Source organism: Zosterops lateralis, assembly GCF_965231275.1.
Source record: "Zosterops lateralis genome assembly, chromosome: 3".
Lineage (NCBI taxonomy): Eukaryota > Metazoa > Chordata > Aves > Passeriformes > Zosteropidae > Zosterops > Zosterops lateralis.
The window spans coordinates 45,886,401-45,910,609 of record NC_139764.1 but is presented as its reverse complement, the minus strand read 5'-3'; the positions used below and the strand labels follow the sequence as shown (position 1 = coordinate 45,910,609).

At 36.0% G+C, this 24,209-nt stretch overlaps 1 protein-coding gene across 1 annotated transcript in view; it reads right to left on the bottom strand.

Annotated features, from left to right (window-relative positions):
- The window catches only part of FMN2 (formin 2), a 153,436-nt gene that overhangs the window by 59,467 nt on the left and 69,760 nt on the right, over positions 1 to 24,209 (bottom strand). Inside the window, exons 9-12 of the mRNA XM_083856399.1 lie at positions 9,612 to 9,673; positions 2,847 to 2,938; positions 2,579 to 2,708; positions 1,507 to 1,653 (exon numbers count right to left, since the gene is read on the bottom strand). Of these exons, the coding sequence (XP_083712525.1) occupies positions 1,507 to 1,653; positions 2,579 to 2,708; positions 2,847 to 2,938; positions 9,612 to 9,673 (431 nt within the window). The remainder of the gene's footprint in view (positions 1 to 1,506; positions 1,654 to 2,578; positions 2,709 to 2,846; positions 2,939 to 9,611; positions 9,674 to 24,209) is intronic.

Below are 24,209 nucleotides of genomic sequence, written 5' to 3'. Positions count from 1 at the left end.
AATTGTTTCTGGGTTCATGCATACAAGTTCTTTTGCAACACTACAACTATAACTAAAGCAAAGTTCAATCAAACAAAGAAAGCTATTTTTATAAATGAAATTTAGGGGGCTGGGGGTGTGTTGAGGAAGCTTTTTAATTGCTACCCCTCTGTAATCTCTCTAATGAAACTTCAGCAGAAAATCTTCCATTTAAAGAGGATTTCTGACAGAATAAAATTTTCAGATATTTTCAGAAAATGGTTTTCTAAGAACTTTCCTGACTGATCAGTAGCAAATAAACTGAAAACATATTTTGCAACTGCAAGCTTAATAGTCACAATTTTTCCAGCAAATCACATACTGAAGTCTTGAGTTACCAAACTAAATTGAGCATTTAGCATCTCCACTGAGCAGAGCTCTAAAACTGGTGATGTATTGGATCAATGATCAATTTGAAGGTACAGCTTGAGTCAGGTGCCCTAAACATGTTGTACTAAAGTGTCATTTACATCATCACTCCCTTGGGTTTACCAAAGAAACCAGCATGCAAGAAGGAAGTTCCTCCACCCATTTAAAAAGGCAAAAGGCTGACAACTCAGCGCTAATGGTCTGCTCACACAATCTAATCCAGCAGCTAAAAATCTATATTTAGTAATGGACCAAGATGGGAAACCAACTCTTTTTTCTGCCATTTCCAGAACTGAAGATCTTCACAGTGACTCACCAGACAGATGTAGGAACAATCTTAAGGCTCAAGATTTATTGCTATAGTCTGTCACATTCAGATGAAGTTTTTCATTAGCCATAGAAACTCTAAGATTATTATTTCCTCATAAACAAAAGTAGATATTTGAATGCAATCCCAAAATGATTAACCAAAGCCAAAAAGTGCTAGTAACACACAAATTACAGTTCAGCACTGAGCAAGAAAAAACACTACTTCTCATTCTCTTTACTGAGAGGACCACACTAGACAAATCTTGAATCAAGAAGTCCTTTACTCAGGTGGCTGCATGTTCCAATGTCAAATACAAACTCTGTAATCATGGTGTACATTAATGAATTTTGGGTTATTCCAAATGCTCTGGATGCCTATTCAATCATTTTCAGGAGTGACATTTCTCCTCTCACAAATATTTTGAATCAGCATGGTATTCCTTCCACTCCATAATCAACTTTTAACAGTAACATCATAGTATTGCTTCTAATTACATGAACAGCTGGAACTACGATGTGTACTATGAAAGTCTACTTTAAAAGTGAACTATGAAAATCAAATGTACATCAGACTAAGTACTAAAACATAATTTTAGGTATTTTTGTTTGTACAGTTGTAAAAAGAGATGGTTAATTTTCATAATTATACAGAAATACATCCAACTCTACAAGTGTGAAGAGAGAAGTAGAGTTAACAGAAGAAGTCCCTTGTACATGCCTTCATAAGCTTCACGCCATTCACCCAGAACCAATGCGATTTTCTGAGAATTTAACCTTCTCAGGCCTTCAGGAAGACTCAAATCAACTTACACTGCTCTTTACATCTTTCAGTTTTGGCAAGATATCTAGTCCAAACCCATCAGCCTGTCCTCGTGTCCTGTTTCCACCATTCATGTAATTTCCAAAGGCAAGAACCAAACCCAGAACCCGCATAACTCCTGATTCATTCTTCAATGTCTAAAATACAGAAAAAAAAAAAGTCCCATTCAAAGTTCAAAGTCCCATTAATATTTATGGTTAATGAGCAGATTTGTTGGTGTTGTGTTTAGAAATAATACTTGTATAAAGACTTAGATAAAGGAAGTTACCTTCTGCTGCAACACATAGAAATAGAACATTAATATGAAACTTTTTATGAATGGAGAATGTAATCTCCAAAATAGATACTTAGAAAAAAAATAAAGAAAATCTCTACAGTATTACCAGACATGACTTGTTGAGAAAAACAAAATAGTAATCCTTAACTGATACTGACATTGTGAATGGTATTTTTAATTTCACAGAAAATTCATCAAGAAGTTCATAAAACACTCAGATTGAACATTTAAAAATATAATCAAATAAAAGATATTACATAGTAAAACATAAAACAGTCGGAACAGTTTTAAGTTATTAAAATGAAATCTGCATTTTAAAGCGATGTATTTGTTTTTCATGGGACTACAAAATTCCAGTAATCTCTTCTGACAAGATACAACACTGCTACCTCTAGCTGATTTTAGATATCGGAGATATTATTATGTTGCACATTTCTCAAGTCCAAGAAAACACAAAGTTAGCTGAACTGGCATTCCTTTGAAAAAAGGTGATAACAGTGACTATGAAGGGGGAATATTTTGCTTTAACAAAAGAAGAAGGTGCATTGTTTTCCAGGGACTGATACACACTGATGGCACAAGCATTATACAATTCAGTAGCAAAAGCTAAGCTTAAAATTCATATAGATGTTAAAGTACAACCATAATATGTTCTATTCTGCTATCCTTCTGATTTTTAATGAGTACTTTCTGTAAATAAACTGAGAACTTTTGAAATATGAGTAAAGCTTAACAAGATTAAAAATCAGAAATTTATGTCTATTTTTTCACAGAGCACAACCTACCTCACACAGTTTCTGTAACAATTCAAGTTTGCGACGGATTGAACCAATGCTCTCTGAAAATGTTGATTGGAACAGGATGCAAAACACACGTTCTGAAAAGTTGGGAATCAGTGAGAGTTCATAGAGGAACCTGAAGAAGTGATTAAGAAAATTTTTAGAGTCATTATCAGTAGGTACATACTTGGGGAGGGGGGTTTATACATATTTTACTAAGGCAGAGAAAGTTTCCTGAAGTGAGCAAAACTGCTCCATCATAAAAATTTCTTACTGTTCTGGCTTATCCAAAGACTTGGCGTTTTCTTTTTCCTTGGATGCCTTGCTATGCTTTTCTATTTTTTCTAGTTCATCTGATTGTGCTCTCTGGAATAAAGAGAAAAAAAAGAAAAAAAAAAAAGAAAAAAAAAAAAAAAGAAAAAAAAGGTTGAGACTAGTTAAACAACAGAGATAAACATGCCCTTGTAACAAATAAAATTCATAGATTTTTCTTTTCTTTCTAGCATCTGCTTATGGTAAAACTATAAGAGTCCACAAATTCATTTTAAGTACAAATAGATCTGATGGAGAATAGAATATCTTGCAAATAATAATATTGACTACTAGCAGTCTGCAAAGTATTTACTCATTCAATGATACACTAAGAAAATCTTCATTCCGACTTCCTTTTCTTTGCTCATTTATGAAGTGTTTGAATTGAATGACTCAAGAGGAGAGTTGTATTTCTCTTCACAATTTCTCTTACTGCAATTTAAATATTATTTGGGATTTGAAAAAACACTTCAGAATAAAACCATATTTGACTCATAATGGAACTATCATACATATAGTACACGAGAACTACTGCATAATTAATTCTTTGGAATAAAATTTTTTTATCTTAATAAGAAAAAAAAACCAAAAAACCCCAAAACATATAAACTGCCTAGTTTCTTGAAGAACTCTGTGGCACACTGTGAAGCCTCTTCTTCAATATTCCAATCAACAGAAACTGAGTCTCATTTTTTTCTGTGCTCCAAGCTATGGTCAATTTTTTTTCCAAACTGTAGTACTTGAAAATGGAATGGCGTGGAAAGGAATAAAAGTGAAATGAAAATTTCTTTCTCTGACCTTTCTTTTGGCAATCATAGCCATTTTCTAAAGAGATTCAAAACATTATTCTGCCCAAGAGTTTAAAAAAAAAGGTATCTACCTTTACTCCTCTTAAGAAAAAAATTACACTCATTTTTTAACTTTTTCCACTACAAAACTTGAAGACAACAGTGGAAAATTATATTCTAATCACTCAGATAATGACAAAGTGTAAGATATGCTGCATCTGCATTCTCTCTTGAATACTTTTGCAGGGTGAGCAAGAGAGGGATAGAGCTGTTTCAAATCATAATGCCTGCTCCATCAGAAAGCTGAAACCAGAAAGCTGGGTTTGGACACTCTTTCTGAGCTTATTGAACATCTTGCAATGTGAAAAGGGAGAAAATACTGATGGGAAGCAGAAAGATGAAGAGAGCATATAGCAGAAGTCCTTCAGAGTTTCTCTTTTTACGTCAAGAAGTTTGGAAATGACTGCAAAGCCACCTGTCTTAGATGTCACATATCCTAGTATTTAGCCAGTATTTCTGTGGATGTTATTCAAAGGTCATCTCTAAAGATGTCTGATGTTATATATTAAATATTTCAACAGAGTGGAAATATTGCAAACATATTTTGTCCAGCAATAAACTTTGTTCTTGACACTAAGAAATTATAATAGTAGTAGTACCTGTACCAAAGATTAATAGAATAGCTGAGGTTTGAAGGGAACCCTGGAGACTAGGTCTAGGTGAACACTGACACAAAGCAGAAGGAGCTAGAGAAGCTTGCCCAGTATCATGTTCATACTAGGATCAGAAAATTTAATCACTTTTCAATCCAATCTTATAAGACTCTTCCTGAGACAGAATGAGAACTAGAAAACAAACATCTAACTGCAGAAGTATTAACTTAAATATTGCACATGCTGTTGAGGAGAAGGCTTAAGTTTGGTTATGTGTTAAAAAAACCAATCTAAATGGGACATGTCCACTCTTAATCTAGAACACTCTTACCCATGTGAGAGGTAAAAGAAAGGAAAGTTTCCATCACTTCTCAAATCAGTAAGAACTCGTTTGGCATTAGGTGACATCTACAGATTTTAGAAATTGGAAGGATGCCAAGAGAGGTAGCATTGTTCCAGTGGTAACATCATCAGAGCCATGGAGGTCTAGGTGTGCGAATGACATGACTGTGTAGAAAAAGCTATATTATTTATTCAACTTGCATTTCAAAAAGTTCATGTATTCAATTTACACTTGTAAATTTTTGGAAAAAAAATAGCTTTTTGTAAAAGTAAACAAGTTCTCATACTAACAATTTAAATTAAGTTCCATTATTTCTGGCCAGTCTGTAAAGTGTGTTCTCTTCTGTTAAACTGAAGGAAAATCACTTGACATTTTTAGCCTAACAGTTAAAGAGAAGTAAGGAAGTTAGCATGAAGCATATAACTAAATGGTTATTTGCAAATATTTTAGAATAAATACTGAGAGTTCTCTCTCCTGGCCTTCTACACATAGTGAAACATTAGTGTGCTGATCACAGCAATCTATTTTATATATGCATGTTCAAGCTCTTAATGTTTCTCCACCAAATCCCATGGGCAAAGGTTAGGCACACTCCCTATTCCCTATTTAAGCTATTATTCTCAGGTTGTGTACGCAAAGAAGTAACAACTGTCAAAGACTAGTTGTTAAGCATGATCCACTCACAGGAGGCCAGAGCAAAACGCAAGAGAGAAGGTATACACCTTTCATCAAAATCAAGAAGTTGAAGTATATGGTCCAAGTTCAGAATCAAACCTGAATTTCAAGTCACTAATTATGGCTCAGGTATGCAGAATTGTGATCTATGGCTACTTTAAATTCTGACAGAAAAAGAATACTGAATACGGTGTCTTTTGCACAGGTATTATCAAAGATCATTTCTCAGAATTCTTACCAGCTTTCTTTATTGTTTATGCCTATTTGTTCTCCAGTTTGCAGATGGTTAATTTAAAAAAAAAAAAAGCTTTTATACTGCCCTCCAAATTTGTGTCAAGAGAGAATGCATTCAATAAATACTTCTCATAAAAGTCATTTATCTGATTGCATTAGCACCTCTTTGAATGTTACTGCTCTTTCTTCCCCTGAATTTTAGCTATCTATAGATATATAGCATCAAAATTGGAAAAAATATAATGTACTAGAATTTGATATTAACTATATCTAAAATCAGAAAGCATAAATCTGAATGAAATTACTGCAAAAATATTCTGCTTCAGTTGAATTATTATCCCATTTTCTTCCAGAGTATGAATATCGCTTGTATTTGCTCTTACCAAAGTTCATAAGGGCCCTTTGTCCATCTCACAACATAAATCTTACACATTTCCTGGTTAGCTTTTTCTTTTCCTTTCAACTGAACCTTAGCTCTGATTTTATATCAGTTTAAATGTATGAAATTTTATTTTTTTGCAAACTTGACTTTAAAAGTTTGTGTTATATATTCCAAAAACATTGAGTGAGCTGTCTAAGGAATTTCGTCAACAGTAGCTGAAACAAGAAGGATATACAGAGATACCCTGGTTAATAACAAATATCCTATTCTTTTGAAGCAGGATCATCAGAACTCAGGTACAATTTAGAGGCTTTGCCAAAAAAATATTAAGACATCACATTGTAATTGCTAATTTAAAAAAAAATTTCACAAGAAATAATTGAGGAGAAAGTTTGAATCTTAGTGGCAGAGAAGTATCATGTACTTCAGACTTCTGGATGCCTTTCTCTCTTGCAAAGGCATTCTGAGGTTTTTGAAATCATTGACCTAAGTCTTTTAAAGACAGTTTGGTCAATTGACTGGGAGCCTAATTATGAAAGTATGCATGGTTTTTTTGCGATGTAAAAAGGGCAAATCCATAGATGAAAGATAATAAATTATTCAATAGCATTTTTAATCCATTTTTATAAACTGCTTTCTTTCATGACATAGCAAAGACACAAGCAGAAGTGGACATACCTTGTTTCAATGTTAAGCCACAACCCAAGCTGCTAAGAGGCAATCTATTTTCAAAGCAAACATTCACTGCTTTGCCAATCACTACATTTCTCATTACAACCAATATGTTCTAACACCATACAGCAACTTGAATGAATTTTACCTGCCTTCTCTCTCTCTAATTATAGCTGTCACTTGATAGCACTGTTATTAGAGAATTTGTAAAAGCACATTTAAGTAACACTTCCACATGTAGTTTTATCTATAAAGATTGTCCTATTAAAACCGTCGAGATATTAATACATGACTAATTATCAACACACATTTAAACAACTCTTCATAAAGCAAGCTACACAACTACACATAAGAGCTATTTGGCTGTACAGTACAGTGCTGCAGTAACACAGTTCTTCTCACTTAATACAATTCAACTTAATAATACTAAATCAATTATTGAGGGCTTGGGTCTTTAGTGGGGTGTGGGCTTCTTAGTTTATAAAAAGTCACTAAGATATATACAATAACTTCGTGGTTTAACAAGAGTTTAATTCCTCAGTAAACAGGAATTGATCCCTTGGGACTGTGGCTTTTGAAATTAGGGTGTGTTTAGGTTTGGAGACTGCCCAAATTTCATTCACATTTAAAAAGGGAGAACATTATGCCAGACACATGCAATCAGAAAAAATGATTACATTCTGAAGGAAGACTGTAAAACAAATGCTCCCATATGTTCCACACAGATCAAATAGAAGACTGAGGACTAGTACAGTGGTATTTAAATATCTGGCAAAAAAAAATCTCAATCCAATAAACAAACCCTAAGAACTAAAAATTGAGTTAATGGCTACAAAGTAAATGAATGCTGTGAAGTTATTCCCACTTACAACGCAGGAGGAGATTGAGAAATAAGGGAGGAATCAAACATGCCAGGCTCTCTGGTACCACCCATTGCTTACAACTGTTACTGAACAATATTGTTATAATTAGCAAAGCTAGCAAGGGAAGAAAATGCAAGGTCTGAAGTGTTTTGACAAAAGGCTGAAAGGAAAAAAAGAAAACAAAAGTCAACTAAAAAGCAAGCTTCCTTCAAGACACAGTTTTATCATAAAGAAGATCCAGGTCCCTTTATAAAACCCTCTCAAAGTAAACTGAGGGCTTTTCTTGTTCTCTGGTTTTTGGTTGGGTTTTTTGGTTGTGGTTTGGGTTTTCTTCTGTCTTGTACCCAAGCAAATATAATATAGTTGGACTGGTCTGTTTTCTATTCAAAGTAAAGAAATACATTACACATTCAAAAAATTTGAGTCTTTCCTGAGATTAACATACTGTATTTTCCTAAATCAGGACATTTCCTAAAGATTTTCTGTAATAAGTGAAGGTAATTACAAAATTAACAAAATGACGTTTGCTTATTTCAATGAACTGTGAATTTGCAAATAATCCATTATATTTGGATTCTGAAGTATATTAGAGACGACATTAAGTAAACATTTGAAAAGTATTAGTACATTATCAACATAAGAGGAGTATTTTTTCAAACAAACAAAAAAATCTTGTTCACTGTAAAAGAGTGAAGTGTGCAAAAACTGATTATGACTGCAGTATCTATTCCATACTTCCTATAAGAAAATTTCTCACATTCACACATATATAACATATAAAATTAGTTCAAATGTTTTTGCATGCTAAAAATTGCATGGCATGGGATATATCTGTACTGTGCAAGGAAGTAGGCTAAAAATAATTTAAAATAAAATACCATAGGCCAAAACAGAAATGCTGTGGAGCAAAGAAGAAAAGTGTTCATAGTGATTTGGAATATTGTTAGAATAGGTTTTCCTTTTGACCATTATCTTTCTGAGCAGTGTTGGGTAACCTAGCTCTTCAGTGATGAATAGCAGAAGTCCTTTCTAGCTCTTGTCGGAGTTTTGGTTTTTCCTGTTTGTTTAGCTCCTCACTTTTTCTGTACAGTGGACTAGAGCTTACTATCTCTTTCTGCACCTCAAAATGGCTATTTAGAAGGAGTTCAAAAACCATCAAATCATTCCAAAGCAGATGACTAAAAGCTAAAGTCTGAAACTCAAATATCTGAAAAGGGAAAAATTAATTAACATTATCAAAACTTTTGAGGGAAGCCTCCAGTACAATACAACATTGGCCTTCAATGCCGCTCTGTGGCTCACATCTCTGCATCTTGTATTTCTGGGTTCTTTGGAGGGCAAAGAGAAAGCCTCCTCACTGTGTCCAGAGGTGTCTAGCCAGACCTCCACACATCTAGGCAAGGCACTTACAGAAAGGGGTAATGGCTACTGGCCTCAGCTGAAGGCAGAAACACACTTCTAAGATTCGGGATTTCGAATTTTTTATGTGACAGGTTTTGTCGAGTTTTAGAACATGCCTGAGCATATTCTGAATCCCTGATTTTACATACCTAGAGGCCAAATCTCTCTGATTATTACTACCAGACATTTATGAAGCCCCTGGAAGTTACTACTTTTTATTACATTACCTTAGACTAATTCTTTTCCTTCCAAAGAGTAAAAATTATTTTGGAGCACTCCCTGAAGCAAAAATAATTAAATATTCCAGTTCCACAAAGCAAATAATTTCTGTTATCAAAGCTTTTTTGTAGTTGAACAGTATTTTTGTACTAGTGAAATTACAAAGTGAAGTCAACGATACGGAGTGTGAAGTTTGATACTATTGATCAAAGACTGCCACATCCAAGAAGCAAAAAAAGGAGCAAAACTAATGTCTGTTTAGTCATTTAGAAGTTGATCATGTTACTTATGTAGAAATGCATGCACTTCATAAAACACACAATGGCAATAAATACAATTAATCTACTTTGTATTTTCATTGCTTTTGGGGAAAATAAAGATGCTTCAAAATAGGACTTGTTCTACAAGCGTTCTGAATACTATTGATGCCAAGTAAAAATACCTCCACATGGACATACGGTATTCCTACATTTTATGGATTTCCTCTGATTACTCACATTCTCATACAGGGCTTGCAGTGTCTCTAGGTCAACCACAGAGTTGTCCAAGTTCACAACAGCTATAAGAATGAGAGAAGAAAAAAGAGTTAGTTGTTCAGGATGATAATCCAGCTATGAAAAAGACTGGTCACAATACTCAGCAACAGTTTTTATGACCTACTGGTCATACAGCTTAAGGGTTTTAACTTTACTAATGCCTTGAATAGTGCCATTTCTAAGAGTATAGCTAGAAACCTGGCAGAGCCAGGTGTCAAGTGTTAAAGAATTTATCTCCCTCCCCCCAAACACACAAACACGATCCCACGAGTATGGCCATAGTCAGAGATCAGAGATAAGCTTTACATCAGACTTTCATGGTCCAGCTGAAAGCATTATAAAAATTTGTAAATCTGCACCACAGCCACACACACACACTCACACAACAAAGCTCATTCCTGTCGCTGGTTGACTTCAGTCTTAAACTCATTAATCCATAAGTCAGCCAGTTAACTTCAAAACACCTGACAAGGGTCAAGTCTTCTATGCACTAAGCCGACACATTTAGTATGGATATAAAATATGCCTTTCCTGTTCCCAACCAATTCTGGCACCACACACACACTGTATTTTTTAGCATCAAAAAACCCCAGTGGAACAGCTCAAAGAGAGTGATTTCTATCTACCTAACCTGGATTTAAAAAGAAAATCATTAAGAGGTACACACATTTAGAAATGGAACTCTGACTCCCCACTTGTTATAGAAACATTTCACAAGGCACAGGAAATATTTGTGCTAACTACTGAAAAATTATTCTCAGCTAATACAAAGATTTATTTTTCAAACAGTGCTTTTCAGTCTTCTTACATATTTTTGCAAGCACAGTGACCATTCATTTAAAAGCTATATAAATCCAATTTTCCTCATCCAGATTTTTTATCTTGAAATTTAGAATACAGCATTAGAACATATCTGATGGCAATGAATAAATTTTATCATACTATACCAGTCTTTTCCCACTTTGCATGTCATTAATTTGTACCCTTTTTGTGTAATGGGCTTTTTTTGTGTGTGTGGTATGTGAATGCACTTGTACAATAAGCTGAATAATTCCCTAGGTGAGATTAATCTAGAAATTGCACACTGATCAGAGACCCAGCACCAGGTTACTTTTTGTCCTATAAATCCGTGTCATTAACTGTGACAGAGAAATTCTGTATATACCTAAAGACTACAGAGTATAATTCAAGCTCATGTGTTTCTGATTGTTCTAAAGCATCTAGAGATAGCACTCTGAGTCTGGGACTTATCATGATTCCCCTTTCCAGGCCTGTGCCATAGTTTTAGTTGCAGTAAAGGAAAATTATAAACAAAAAAGTGTTGATTAAACTAAGCAGGTCACAAAACTAACTTTTAGGACTAAATCAAAAAATAATTTTAAAATTCTTTATTTTTTCAGAAAGAATGTGTTTTTTCTATTTTTCCCTTACCGGAAAGCAATGTAGCAGATAATGCCTATGTAACAGTTAGCAGTTCAGGGAGCAACGTGTTTCTTTCCTTTGGGGTAGGGAGCACATGCAAAAAACTGCTACTAATTATTTGGGGTATTTTTAAACTTCCCTGCCCCATCCAAGTGTAATAATTGTTCCAACAGAGACTTAAATATGCCCTTTACACAAGACACAGTATTATACATTGTGTTCAACAATCCCTGTTGCTCAATAAGACAATCTGTATGCTTAAAAATGTGACAAATTTGCCTTGTAGAACTGGACACTAAAATTAGCATGCAAATAGAAACTGTCTAGATAGGTTTGAGAGCTCTACTTTAAGAAAACACTAACCTCAAAGCCTATATGCATCTTTATTAAACCCAGGATATATTAGGAGCTCAGTTTATACTATCTAACATTTCAGCACTTTTATGCTTATGCAGTGTTTTCATATACGGACACACTCACAACCCTTCAAATATTTATTTTGAGTTGGGGCTGTCTTCTCCCTACTCTATCCCCCTTTCTTCCAGAGACTGTCCGCTCCTGAGCTAAGAAATTTAACATAAGTTCCTGCCCTGACTTTTGCTCAATGTTAAGATCACCCACAGATTACTCAGGGAGCAATAGAACACTTTTGTTTGAATGCTTGCAGGAGATAAGAGAACGCCTGGCAAACACAATGGTGCCAGGTCTGTGTACTTTCAAAAAAACAGGTATGCAGAAGAGTGTACATACTTCAGGGAGCTGCTTAAAACAAATCAGTCTGAGACAAGGACATGGAGAAGTAAGATCCTAGGATATATCCTTCAAGTCTCTGCCTCCGAAGAGAAATATATTTCTATATATTTCATCTAAACCTGTGTATGTTTATAAGTAGCACTCCAACATCTCACTATGATTTTTCCACCTTAGATGTGCTCCCTGTCCTCTGAGAAGTACTAAGAAGGCAGGATATGAGCTCCTGTTCTTAGGCAAACCTGCAGCTTTGCCATACAGAATGTAATAGCTGGCGAAATAAATCAGAACCATTGCATATTTAATTCCATTATCTAGACAATTTGGACTGGAAAAAACAATGATGTTTCCTTATGTAGCCAAGCTTACTTGTTAAACATGCCTCCTACAATCAGCATGACTACACAAACATCTAACCAAAGGATTCCATATGTGGTGGCAATAGAATGATGAAACACAGACAAAGATTAATTTCCTTGCATTAAAATATTTTTAGCCATGCTGCAGTTCCAGTATACTTCAATGCAAACAACTGGAAAACAGTTTGTATTAGTCTTGCAGTCGCTGGGTATTTTCATCCATGTCACTGGTTTAGAAAGTGATCTTTTCTTGTTTCAAAGCTGACACTGAAATTTCCTGGCCTTAACTACTGTGAAAGTAAAGAATATCTATTGGTTTTTGCTCTAACAGAAAGAACTTTAATCACATCAGACCCAGGAATTCAGTTTTTACTGTCAAGATCTCACAGTTTTGTTATTTTCTTGCATTCCTATTGCCCCTGCTGTCAATAAAACCAGCTTCAGTTTCAAGCCCTGACACTGCAAAAATTATTTCATGTACAGATATAACCGTACACGATTAAAACAAATTTGAACCAAGTATGTCCAGATCCCACAAAAAAAAAAAAAAAAAAAAAAAAAAAAAAAAAAAAAAAAAAAATTAATTACAAATTGACAACTTCTTTTTCTATTTAAGCAAGCCAGGATCAACAGACTACAAAAAATCCACCCATTAAAATGAAGGGTTGGGGATCAATCACAAATAATTAGTTGATCCTATAACGGACAGAGAAGAAAAACAAATTTCAAAGGGTTTATAGACAAATTAAAAAGTTCAGGGAATTCTTTCTGCTCCTCAGCTTTCCTGATATTGTCACTGTTTTGGTCACATGGAAATCTAAACCGGTATCTTTGTGACAGAAATTATACCTTATTATCTTATGGCAGAACATGGAAATTTTAGCAGAATTAAAGAGTTTCCTTTCAATTCTGTATTTCTACAATATAAATTGAATAATATATATATATACATATAAACTCACATTAGCAAAGCCAATTTAGATATTAGATGGAAGCTAGAAAGACAAAACAAAAAAAACTGCAAGCAGAGAGACAAAGATTTACTGTTCTTAATACCCATTTATTTGCAAGTGTAGAAGTTACGTCTCCTGACAGGAGGATATGCTGCTGGTAAAAAAAGTGAGATTAGGGCACATGATCATATTCAGAGACATATTTGAACTGAAAACTGATGAATCTTCTTCCATACACTCAAAAGATAATTTAGAACAGATATACAAATTAAAAAAACAAAACAAAACCACCAACAAACCAAAATACAAAAAAAACCCCAAACAATAAATTATCACCACCCTCAAGTCTTCGGGGCAAGACAGTAACCAAACCAACAAGATCAAACTTTTTGCCAGCAAACCTAAACCTGAAGAGGAAATGTATGAGAAAACACCATCAGCAGGAAGCTGCAGGATGCCCAGTGCATTGTCTGGAAGACTATAAAAGGAAGTTGCTATACTTTTTCCTTTGTTAGACAGATCAGTGCTGTTGACATTCACATATCTAGAAGCATATGAATTACCAGCTGCCACTAAACTAAAGCCAATAGGCAACACAGACAGAACTAACCTACATTTCCCTGTGGCTATGTCTCCAAATCCACCAATAGTACCACTTACAAGCTGTTAGAGAAAAGGCAACTTCCTACACCTACTTAGTCTTTGGAAACCTTATTTTGGTTCAAAGGCCAAAACTTTGGAATTTCCTTTTAAAATGAAAAGGCCAAAATTCAAAGTTTCCCACTGAGCAGAATTTCAGAAAGAAAAAAAAAAAAGTGTTATAAACCAGACCCTTTGGATCCAGCTTCTGTGTCATAAAACTCTTATTAGCACAATCACATATGGATGACTTTCAGAAAACTGGTATTCAGTTGAATTCTTAGTCTCAGCCTTCCCTGTTCTCAGGGCAGGTTTCAAATCACACTCCATTCCTCTGGCCTTTCCAAGTATGTTTCCTAAGCTTTTCTGTCTCTGGACTCTATCTAAAGTTAAGTGTCTCCTTCTTGAAACCTCCTGGAAGCACCACTGTCTCTCAGAAAACTGACTAAGCATTTTCCAAATCCTACTTGACTGATAAGATTACAGTTTAAGTTCTCATAAAGAAGCAGTAGCTGAATTGAAACCATGTCTGAACCTCTACTGCCCTACTGAGATCCATCCTTCAGGGAGACAAACAAGCAAACCAAAAACATGACCCATCCAAGTCCTTCCTGTTGATTTCCACCTCAATTGACTTCTCCGTGACTCTCCAAAAACCAAACAGTATTGCTTCAAGAGGCCAATCCTTTTTTCCTCCTGCACATCTTTGCCTCCTCACTTTTACATCTGCTCTCTTTCTCCAGAACACCAGGAGTTTCTGCAAGACTTCACAACTTCTCTGACAAATGGTAGAAACAGATGGTCAGTACAGCAAAACACAAAGGCAGATCTATTCTTCTTCAGTGAGTGAAGGACCTCCTGTTTCTGCAGCAACTAATCACAGCACTCTTGCCACACAGTTCTGTGTGTGGCACAAATCTGGGAGTTTCTCAGCTGTTACATCCTTCATGAGACTAACATGCAAAATTATAGGATACTGAGAGGTTCCAACTTTCATCGCACTTTTCCAGGCTTTAATCCACAGATATTTCTGCTCCACTGAAATCACCTATACTCCAGGAATATTACTGTAAGCTGAAGAGTGAAAGAAACTGAAAAGGCATCAACAACCAAAAATTGACTCTGTTGCTATTAAGAATCTATATCAATATATAGACATGTAGAAACAGGAACCTTTCTATAATTAGAGTCTGAGAATTACTACATAATTTTTAGGCAGAATGGTACCATTAAAATTGATTCAGCCAAATTTCACAGGACTTATAATTATTTAAAATTATCTGAAAAGGGTATTTGCAAGATAAAAAAGGCACATAAGTAGATGAGTAGGTCCAATGTGTTACTTTGAATGATCTTCCTTGAATTCTTATTTCTGAGTTAAGTAAAAACAATAGCTTCCTCAAGAAAAATGCACAGGCAGTAAATTGAAAGTGGTCAAAATCCAACACCATCAGAAAACTAGCATACTGTCAAAACCTTAAAAAATTAAGAACTCTGATATAAGAAAAACAAGTCAGATAATATATAGCTTGATCAGCTTATGCCTTTATCAACAAACAAAGAAAAAGAACAGATATAGAATATATACAGGATTGTTCTGTGAATACAGGATGGAAGTCTTCTCTGAGAGGTGTCTTTGGAGGAAAATGCAAGAACATGACACATGTAAACACGAGCAAACCAGGAAAAAAGTCTCAGTGCAGACAATTTCACCAGTTTCACGGGAATGACTGACAGCTGAACGGTTCAATTCAGAAGTAGAAGAAAAAACACCTGTTATCAGTGTTCTCATCAACAGAAGAGCCAAAAGAGCCTTGATCACTTTGAGAAGGTGATCAATGTGCAATGGCTTCTCTTGCTTCTATAAAGATTATGTTTGGATGTAACATCAAGCTACTTGCAAAATAAATTCAGATTTACATCTGATAAATACTTAGTATTTATATTTTAAGATAAACTAATCTGTAAAACTTTTGGTCTCTTATTGGTTACATAGAAAATGCACAACTTCAAAACTTTGTATTTCTTGGTTCCCCACTCCTTCCCACCCCCATCTTCCAATCCTGCTCCCCTCCTCCTTCCCCCACTATCCTGTTTTATTCTTTTCCCCTCCATGTCGCTTTTGGCATCATTCATCTAACATTCACAAGGTCATATTTTTATCTGTAATAGTTCCAACAACCTGACAACAACCTACAGCTATTTTCTTGGGGTTCTTCTTTATCTTAAGTAATAGAAATGTGAATCTTCAATGCAGAAAGTTCGAACCCAAATGGGGCTCTTTGAAATAAACGTTGTGTTTACACAACAGCGGTAAAACCATATGCCCTGTGCTAATGGACATTGCAGCAATCACACAAGGGTCATGACTGTATCATTTTTAAAGATCCTCAGAAAATAAGTGAAAGAAAAGAATTCTTAAACAAAACTTGCATACCACTCCCAACCCCCACTGAAAACTGGAAGGTAGATAGGGTATGGCTGCACTGATTAGTGCAGTTGGCATAAATTAATCAGCAAGTTAGCATAAATTAATAACTTCATATTATTACTTACCCTCTTGCCCTCAGTAACTTTGTGATGTATTTGCCTAATAAGAAATACTAAAAGTTTTCATCCTGACAGTGTTAAAGTGCATAAAGCACAAGGGATACTGGAGCTTCAACACAGGTACATGCAGTACGGATCAGAGGCAAGACACCACTTAGAATTGCTTGCACAGTTTTACTGTGGCAGTAATTCACTTTGATTTAAAGCTTGGGTAAGAAACCAGAACAGTAAACAAAATTTTCAAGCAGAAGCCATGGATTAAGTTGAGCTGCTGCTTCATACTGTTTTAAAATGACTTAAGAATTTTAAATTACTTTAAGAACATGCACTCGCATTTCCAGGGAGCAACAAAATAAGAATCAATTATGCATGAATATGTTTTGCAAAATGTGAAGTAACAAAAGTAGACTTCATTGAAAGGAGTGAATCTTTGGCATGACTTTTCTCTTATAAACATAATTCAACTTTTAGACACTTGTCCTGTTCCCTGACATAAAAACTGTACCAATAGAGGTTTTCTACATACATGTAAATATATATTCACACATACAACAAAATATATCACCAGATTTTATACAGCTGTACACAGTTAATATAAACAGTTACATTACATACATTTCAAACAAGTGCCTACTTTGTTAAGGACAGCAGTTACTGATTATGTGAAGTCAAACTTCATACACCTATACAGTTTGTTTACAAAAAGTGTGCAAGTTCAGCTCATAGAGAAGAAATATATTTTGTTTGACTCAGTATGTCGCCTTCTTGTCTAGGCAGGAAAAAAAAAAGTGGAGAGCAATGCTGTAATCCTTTCAGAATAAAATGTTTAAATACAAACATGATTGCCATTGTAGACTGTTTAATTTAGAGAGATTGTATTTCAGTTCTGGCTTTGAGAGGTTTGCTGATTTGACTATAGAGAGTACTTCAATGCTTATCTTAATTGTTTAGATAAGATTTGTTTGAATTTGGCAGGTGAAAAAAACATGGGTGTGGGATATAGGAAGGTTGAGAAAAGACTGGCATTTTACCAGATTATGCGTATTTTAAACTACAGTGCACAGAGCAGCAAACAGCCCCAGTGAACCTGCCAGGGGCTGGTCATCGGGGAGTGAATTTGAAGTGCAAGACTGAGTGGCAGGATTCAAGATTTTCAACAAACTGAAAAGGATTACTATGATAACTCCCAAAACACTATTTAAGGCTTAACATGGTACACAAATGCAAATTACATAAGACACTTTTAAATAAGTTCAAAAATATAATTGTGCTTTATGATTATAGTAGGGGGTTGTTCACTAGGCAAACTTCCTGACCCTTAAATGTATTTTTAAAGTGTTTCAAGAACAAGATTTCAAAATAAAATTAATATTGGCAAATAGGTATATTTTATATGTAAGAATTTTTGTTACAGAAAATATAATTACTGCTATAAAAAACAATCCAAAGCTTTTAGTTCAGTATCAATTTGTACTAAGCTCTTTCACTTTCTGGTTAAGGTAGTACAGCATGCCACCGGCATTTCATTCAGAGGTTCTCAAAGGAAAGCTTGTCATACCTGTCAAGTACATATTTTTTGGGGGCAGACTACTAGAACATGATATCTGAGGAATATATTTTGGGGATGTTTACATGTCAGTATGTATTTACAGTGCATGTTATAAAAACAAACTGTACAAACACATCAGCTGCAAAAGCACACAAGCAGTAGGTCTGGCATTGTGCATCAATCTGTCTGAAGACAAACATGATTTGTAGCTTTAAATTCATGATTCAGGTGATATAAAATTTTGGTTTTCTGTGTGTTAATTTTTTTTTTCAGATCCATATAGGCTGTAATGTCTTTCAATCTTGGTTTCAATGGCACTAAGACCAGGAGTTCCACAGGCTAATTGTACCAGTGACTGTGTAACTGGAACACATTAGCAAGACTTATTTGGAATACAAATGAGGCTTCAGGCTTCAAACTAATTGAGACTTTGAATAATGTGTGGATTTTTTTCAGAATTCAAATTTACTGGCTTTTGACTTAATCCCACCTAACCTATTTCTATTAGAATAGCTCACAGTAAGCAGTCATGTCTAACTCTGAGAATTGCAGCCCACAAGCAAAGAGACAAGCTTTTTATTTCTTGCTTTAGGGAGCTCATTATAATTTATAAATTTAAACAAAGTGCAGGAGGAGGAGGAAGAAGAAAAGAAATTATTTGGAACCATCCAGTGAACTGTGGTATTTGATAAAGGTATCAGGGCAGATACTTAACACACATCTCTTTTGCAAATAATAGATTCTCTGCAGTAAGCAGCTAACTGGGGATCTTAGCTTTTTTTTCCTCTCAATTTACCCACAGTTAGTGCATAGTTAATGGAGCTCCCTGTGTGTCTGGTTGGCAATTTAGAATACTTACATTAAATTATCAGTCAACACTAAATGAGCTAAAAACTACCCAGCTCACAGATCTGAAAATGTAATTGCTCTTGAAACATTAGCACAAAAAAAGAGAGTAGCTTAGGCTTTCATAGGACTCTGCTCTCAGCTTACTGCAAATATCTTTATCAACATTGAAATGAAATATAATAAAAATAGTGATTAATCCTCAATGAAATCCAGGTGGCAACGCTAATGGGAGAGCTGCTCTTTGCTGAGCCGACCAAAACTCACCCAAAGAAGTGCTTTGATAGCACTCTTTGTAATCATGATCAATGATTAATCTAAAATTCTCACGGAGTGACTAGAAGTTAAAGCAATTTTTGGGCTAGAGCTAGAACCAATGTAGTATCAAAAAGACCAACAAAGGAGACAGCAGAATAACCTCAAGAACTTGTCTTTCTATTGAATTGCTTGATCTATTTAACTTATACAAAGAACATTAAGCTACATGATTACATACCTGCATGACAAGATACCTGAAAGCAGACAGCTCTGTAATTTCACAGACCAAAAGCATGAAAGAATGAAGGATCTCTGTAAATTAATCTGGCAAATTCACTATGGAAAGCATATTTAAAGTGCTAAAAGTGAGGGAAATCAACCTTTTGAACAATGTTTCATGGGATATGTTAACTTCTCCATCACTTAAAGCATTTCTATGAAATCCTAGACTCACCAAAGCCAACAGTAACTTCAAAGAAAGCAAAAGGTTGAAGGGTCAGAACTTCAGCTGGAACTCAAGATCATTTATACTGCTAAAACCTTCATATTTATACGGACTAATAGCCTGAGGAAGAAATTAGCAGGCAATATTACATAACTTGCCTTATTTAGCAGTAAGACTAAATGCTTAGAATGCTCCTTCTAAAATCCTAGACTTGAGCTGCCTGTCTGCCCTTTTCTAGGTCCCTCTGAAATTCCGTACCAGTCTTCTATAACATCACCAAGCTTAAATTATTTTACACAGACTACATGGAATGTTGTTACCGTTTGATGACTTACAACAGAAAGTACTGCAAGTTCTTTTAGCCATGAAGACACCTATTATCATCCAGAAACAAGCTTTCCCTGCTTATGGTTTCAGCTACCCAGTTATGTGGGACATCAGCATCCATACTAGCAGAATTAGTTAGGAAGCACTGTATGGAAATGTACAGGGTTTAAACATCATGCAAAGCAGGTCCTCATTTGCCTATAATTGCTGTACAAGCAACTGTTTTAGTCACAACACAAAATGCAAATTTTTTTGGTCAAGAACTACAAAATCAAAACATTTGAGAAGTTTCCTCTCAAATCTAAATTTCTCTTTCCTTCTGTTAAATGGTGGTAGTATCTCACTGAAAAAAAATAAATACTCTCAATTTATTCTTTAAATCAAATTAAAATTTTATTTTTGGCACAGCAGAGAACATATTAGATGTTGCCTAGTATTCTACATGTCTGCCCTGTCTGATGTCTGGATAAACACACCAGGGATTTCATAGTATTAAGGCATGTTAAGCCTTTCACCAAATATTCTCTTAGTTAGAGTACTAAGGAGCTACAGATGCTAAGAAAGTGATGTAATGATCTTGTGACACCACGTTGTAAGTGTGGTGGGATTATGAAAATAATGGGAAAAGATTTTTGGCTAGGTACATGACAGATGACACAGATTTACTAATTCAAATCACAATACTGTGATAGCTGAGTGCAGATGGATGCCTGTATATGGTTTAAGTTCCGTCTTATTTCACACTCCAAAGCATTTCTCAAAAGCTGGTATTAATTCAAGGAAATAAAGGCTGGGATAACAAAACCCCCGAAATGCCCGTGTACACGGAAAACCAAAATACAGTCATTAAAAGAAAAAAAGCCCTAAAAGTTATTTGGAACCACACGTGTATATTTATTACACTATCATGACTAGCTTTGGCCTACTGAGGCTTCTAATATTATGGGAGGCAGTCGATATTGTTTCAGTTCAGTAACACGGAGCTATATTTTGTGTCTGGGTAGCAAAAACAATTGCAACTTTATTAAAAATAGAAAACACGTTACACTGAAACAGAACCGAACACTCATTGCTTGGGGAGGTGAAACAGCAGAACGACGGAAATTAACCTGCTCTTTAACTGCCTGTGGACAACAAAGCGGGAAAGAGACGAGAAAGCACTAAGTGGGATAAATCCTCAAAAAGTGGCAGGTACAGAACACCAACACAGTGACGGCAGCACGGGGAGCAGCGGGCGCTCGGACTAAGCCACACACCGTCCTTTCCCCGGCACTCCTCCTTACCCTCCCCTATCATGGATACAGCATGGACACAGCAAGCGAGCCACTCTACCATCTTCGCATCTTCTTTACACTCGGCGCTACTCTAAAGGAGCTATTTTCCCTGCGTGAGGACCGTGCGAGAGGCAGCGCCGCAAGGGCCAGCGCCTTGTCCGGCCGGGCACCTCCCGGCCTGGGGCAGCGGCTCCGCTCGGCCGGGCTGGGCCGGCGGCTCCCGGTAAGGGCGGCAGCAGCAGCAGCAGCAGCGTGGGCCGCTGTTGCCACCTGCTGCCGCAGCGGGGACCGGCCCGGCTCGGCCGGTGTGTGTGTGTGTGTGTGGCTGTGTGTGTGAGGGGCCGCCCGGGAGGAGCGCGGAGCGGCAGGAGCCGGGCAGGCCCCGCAGAGCGGCGGCGCAGGTCAGGCCCAGCTCTGCGGGGAAAGGCCGCGCTGTGTGAATGGTGTGTGTGTCCCGAGAGGCATCTGACAGCTGCGAACGGAAGGTTTGTAGTGACTGGTGGACGGAATGGGACAGGAGGACGATGGTCAGCGCGATACTGACAATGGAGGCTGTACGTGGGTGCCGTAAAGGGTTACGGCAGAAAAGAGGCAGCGAGTACTGAAAGGAGCATTAGCCGGGTAAGGTAAAGCAAGTGGGTGTAAAAGATCTGCCGTGTTCCCTGGGGAGGAAGTTCACGCCTCAATAGGAGGAACACAATCAGTGCCCTCTTACAGACCACTCAAGCGCCGTAATAATTACCCCTAAAGGGTGTTTTACTGTTTATGTGTAAGCCAATATGCCGCATAGACAACATACACAAGGTTTGATCTGTTAACCATATTGCTTCAGCCGTCATTTGGATCTAAATTCTACAGCATCACTTATTACTCAAAGCACCCAGGCAGGTTTACCAAAGGAGACAAAATAACACTTGATGGACTTCTGAATAAAGTTCAAAGCAGTTGGAGACACCAAACCAGCCTTTAACAAAATTTCTCCATAGCATGAGGGAATAAGATTTTTTTAGCAGTAACACTATAAATTTAGATTTTATAACCAGAAATTAGCTTAAAATGAAAGGATAGTTGAAAGCCTAAAAAAAGTTGAGGTCAGAAGAAAGCTTAAAGACACTTCGTTAGAGCCACAGAGAAAATAAGTCAACTGATAAATTTAAATTCACCCTTTTCCCTCCCTTGTCTTTTCACATCCCCAATATTCCTACTCCTCAAAATCACATATATGATTAAGTATAAGAGCATGGGGGACACCTGTAAATAAAAGATACTCTTCAAAAGGGGAAATCGGCCAAAGAAAACAAAAAGCAAAGTCTTGGAAGTTCATTGTAAATTGGACAAGAACAAAAAGGTCTAAAGCCAACTTGCCAAATGCATAAAGCCAGTAATAAAACTGCTTTCAAACACATCACATGTATGAAGCCTGACAGGAAACAGCTGGGCATGCAGATAATCTGGCTGTAAAAAGAGTACAAAAGAAAGAGAATCAGAAAAGGTTAAACAAAGTATTTGTGTAAGGATTCACAACCACAGAAAAGGTCAAAGAGGTTCCCAGGCAAGTTCTGTACCTCTCAAGTGATATGTTTTGGGCACTGTCTCAAATTGAACAAGCTTCAGAACATAAAAATGAAAATTTTAAGAGGATTCCTCAGATGATACTGGAAACTACAAACCAGTCAATCTGATATTTATGCCTGGAAAATGCCTTTGTATTACACAGAAGATCAGGTTTTTTAAAAGAACATACAGCTAAACCAATGTAATGAGAAAGCAAGGTAACAATCTGTAGTAGGCACTCATAAGCAACCAGTTAAGTAGTACTGCTTTAATAGAGTGTCCACAAAGACCCAGGTAAGAATGATCCGGTTAATACTGAATTTACAAAAGGCTCCTCACTATCCTTACCTAAGGTTTCAGAAAAAATTACACTGTCGTAATATAAGAGGAAACATCTATTTGGATTAGAAGCACCCAAACCAACAAACCAAAAAAACAAAACCAGCTCAAAACCCCAGAAAATCAATTACCAAAATGAATGATTAGTTTTCAAAGCAGAAATTTGCAGCAAAGCAGCCTTACTAGGACCTCTAAAGGTTACTGTTCTGTTTACTGAACATGAGGCGTCAATGTTCTCAGATAGCAACACCACTTAAAAGCTGACCACAAACATATAAAAGGATCTCTCAAATATTCAGTGTCAATATATGCAAAGTAGATGGGGAAAAAAGAACCCAGACTGTAAAAGTCCTGTGATGCATACCAAATTAGCTACTGCTGCCCCCAGTAGCAAGCAAAATGACACAGATTTTTTTTTTCATAGTTCCCTGAAAACATAAGCTTAAAAAATAGCAGCAGTGAAGGGCAAACAAAATATCAGCAACAATACAGAAAGAACAGAGCCTGAAAGAAGATGATGTGACACCTTGGCACAGGCATATGGTGCATAAAGACCTTGAAAGCAGCATGCAGACCTGGTCAGTCACCTCACAAAGAGAAGAAAAAATAATGGACTGCAGACTGGTGACAAGGGAAAATCGGAAGAACAGATAACATGCATGAAAAGCAGTTCCAAATAAACTTTTCAGTTTGAAGTGAACTACTGCAATAAAATAAGAGACCTACAAAAAATTATATAATGAGCAGCCAGTGCCACTCACCTCAGCTTTTTATTTTATGATTATCTACAGAGATCAGGCAGAAAGCTAGATAGATCTCCACTTGGTCAAATATAACATATAGTTTTATTTTTTAAAAAATAATGATAAAATACAGTTATAGGTACACTGAATGTGGAAAAAAAAAGTCTTACAATTTTCTTGTCATGATACTAAATCTCCATTTTAACTGCCTTGTATTTAAATTGTTAGTAGCTATATATCTATAAGTGGCATTAATTTTTGAATGCAATTTTTTTGTATGTATAAATCTATTCAAATCTAAAAAACACAGGAAAAATCACAAACAAAGTGCTATGGCAAACATCCCTTTTTTTTCAACCCTTTTGATTTAATGAGAAAATATGTAACTGTATCACTGGAAGTTCTTAATTAATAGGGATTTCTTAATTTTAATAATGCTAGAACCCCTATGCAGTTCAGCAGTGTATCAGAGTACGACCAGTGAAAAATACTTCTGCTATAAAAGAGACACAAGGTGCTCTTTTTCTCCCTCCTGCCACTAAATTTTTACG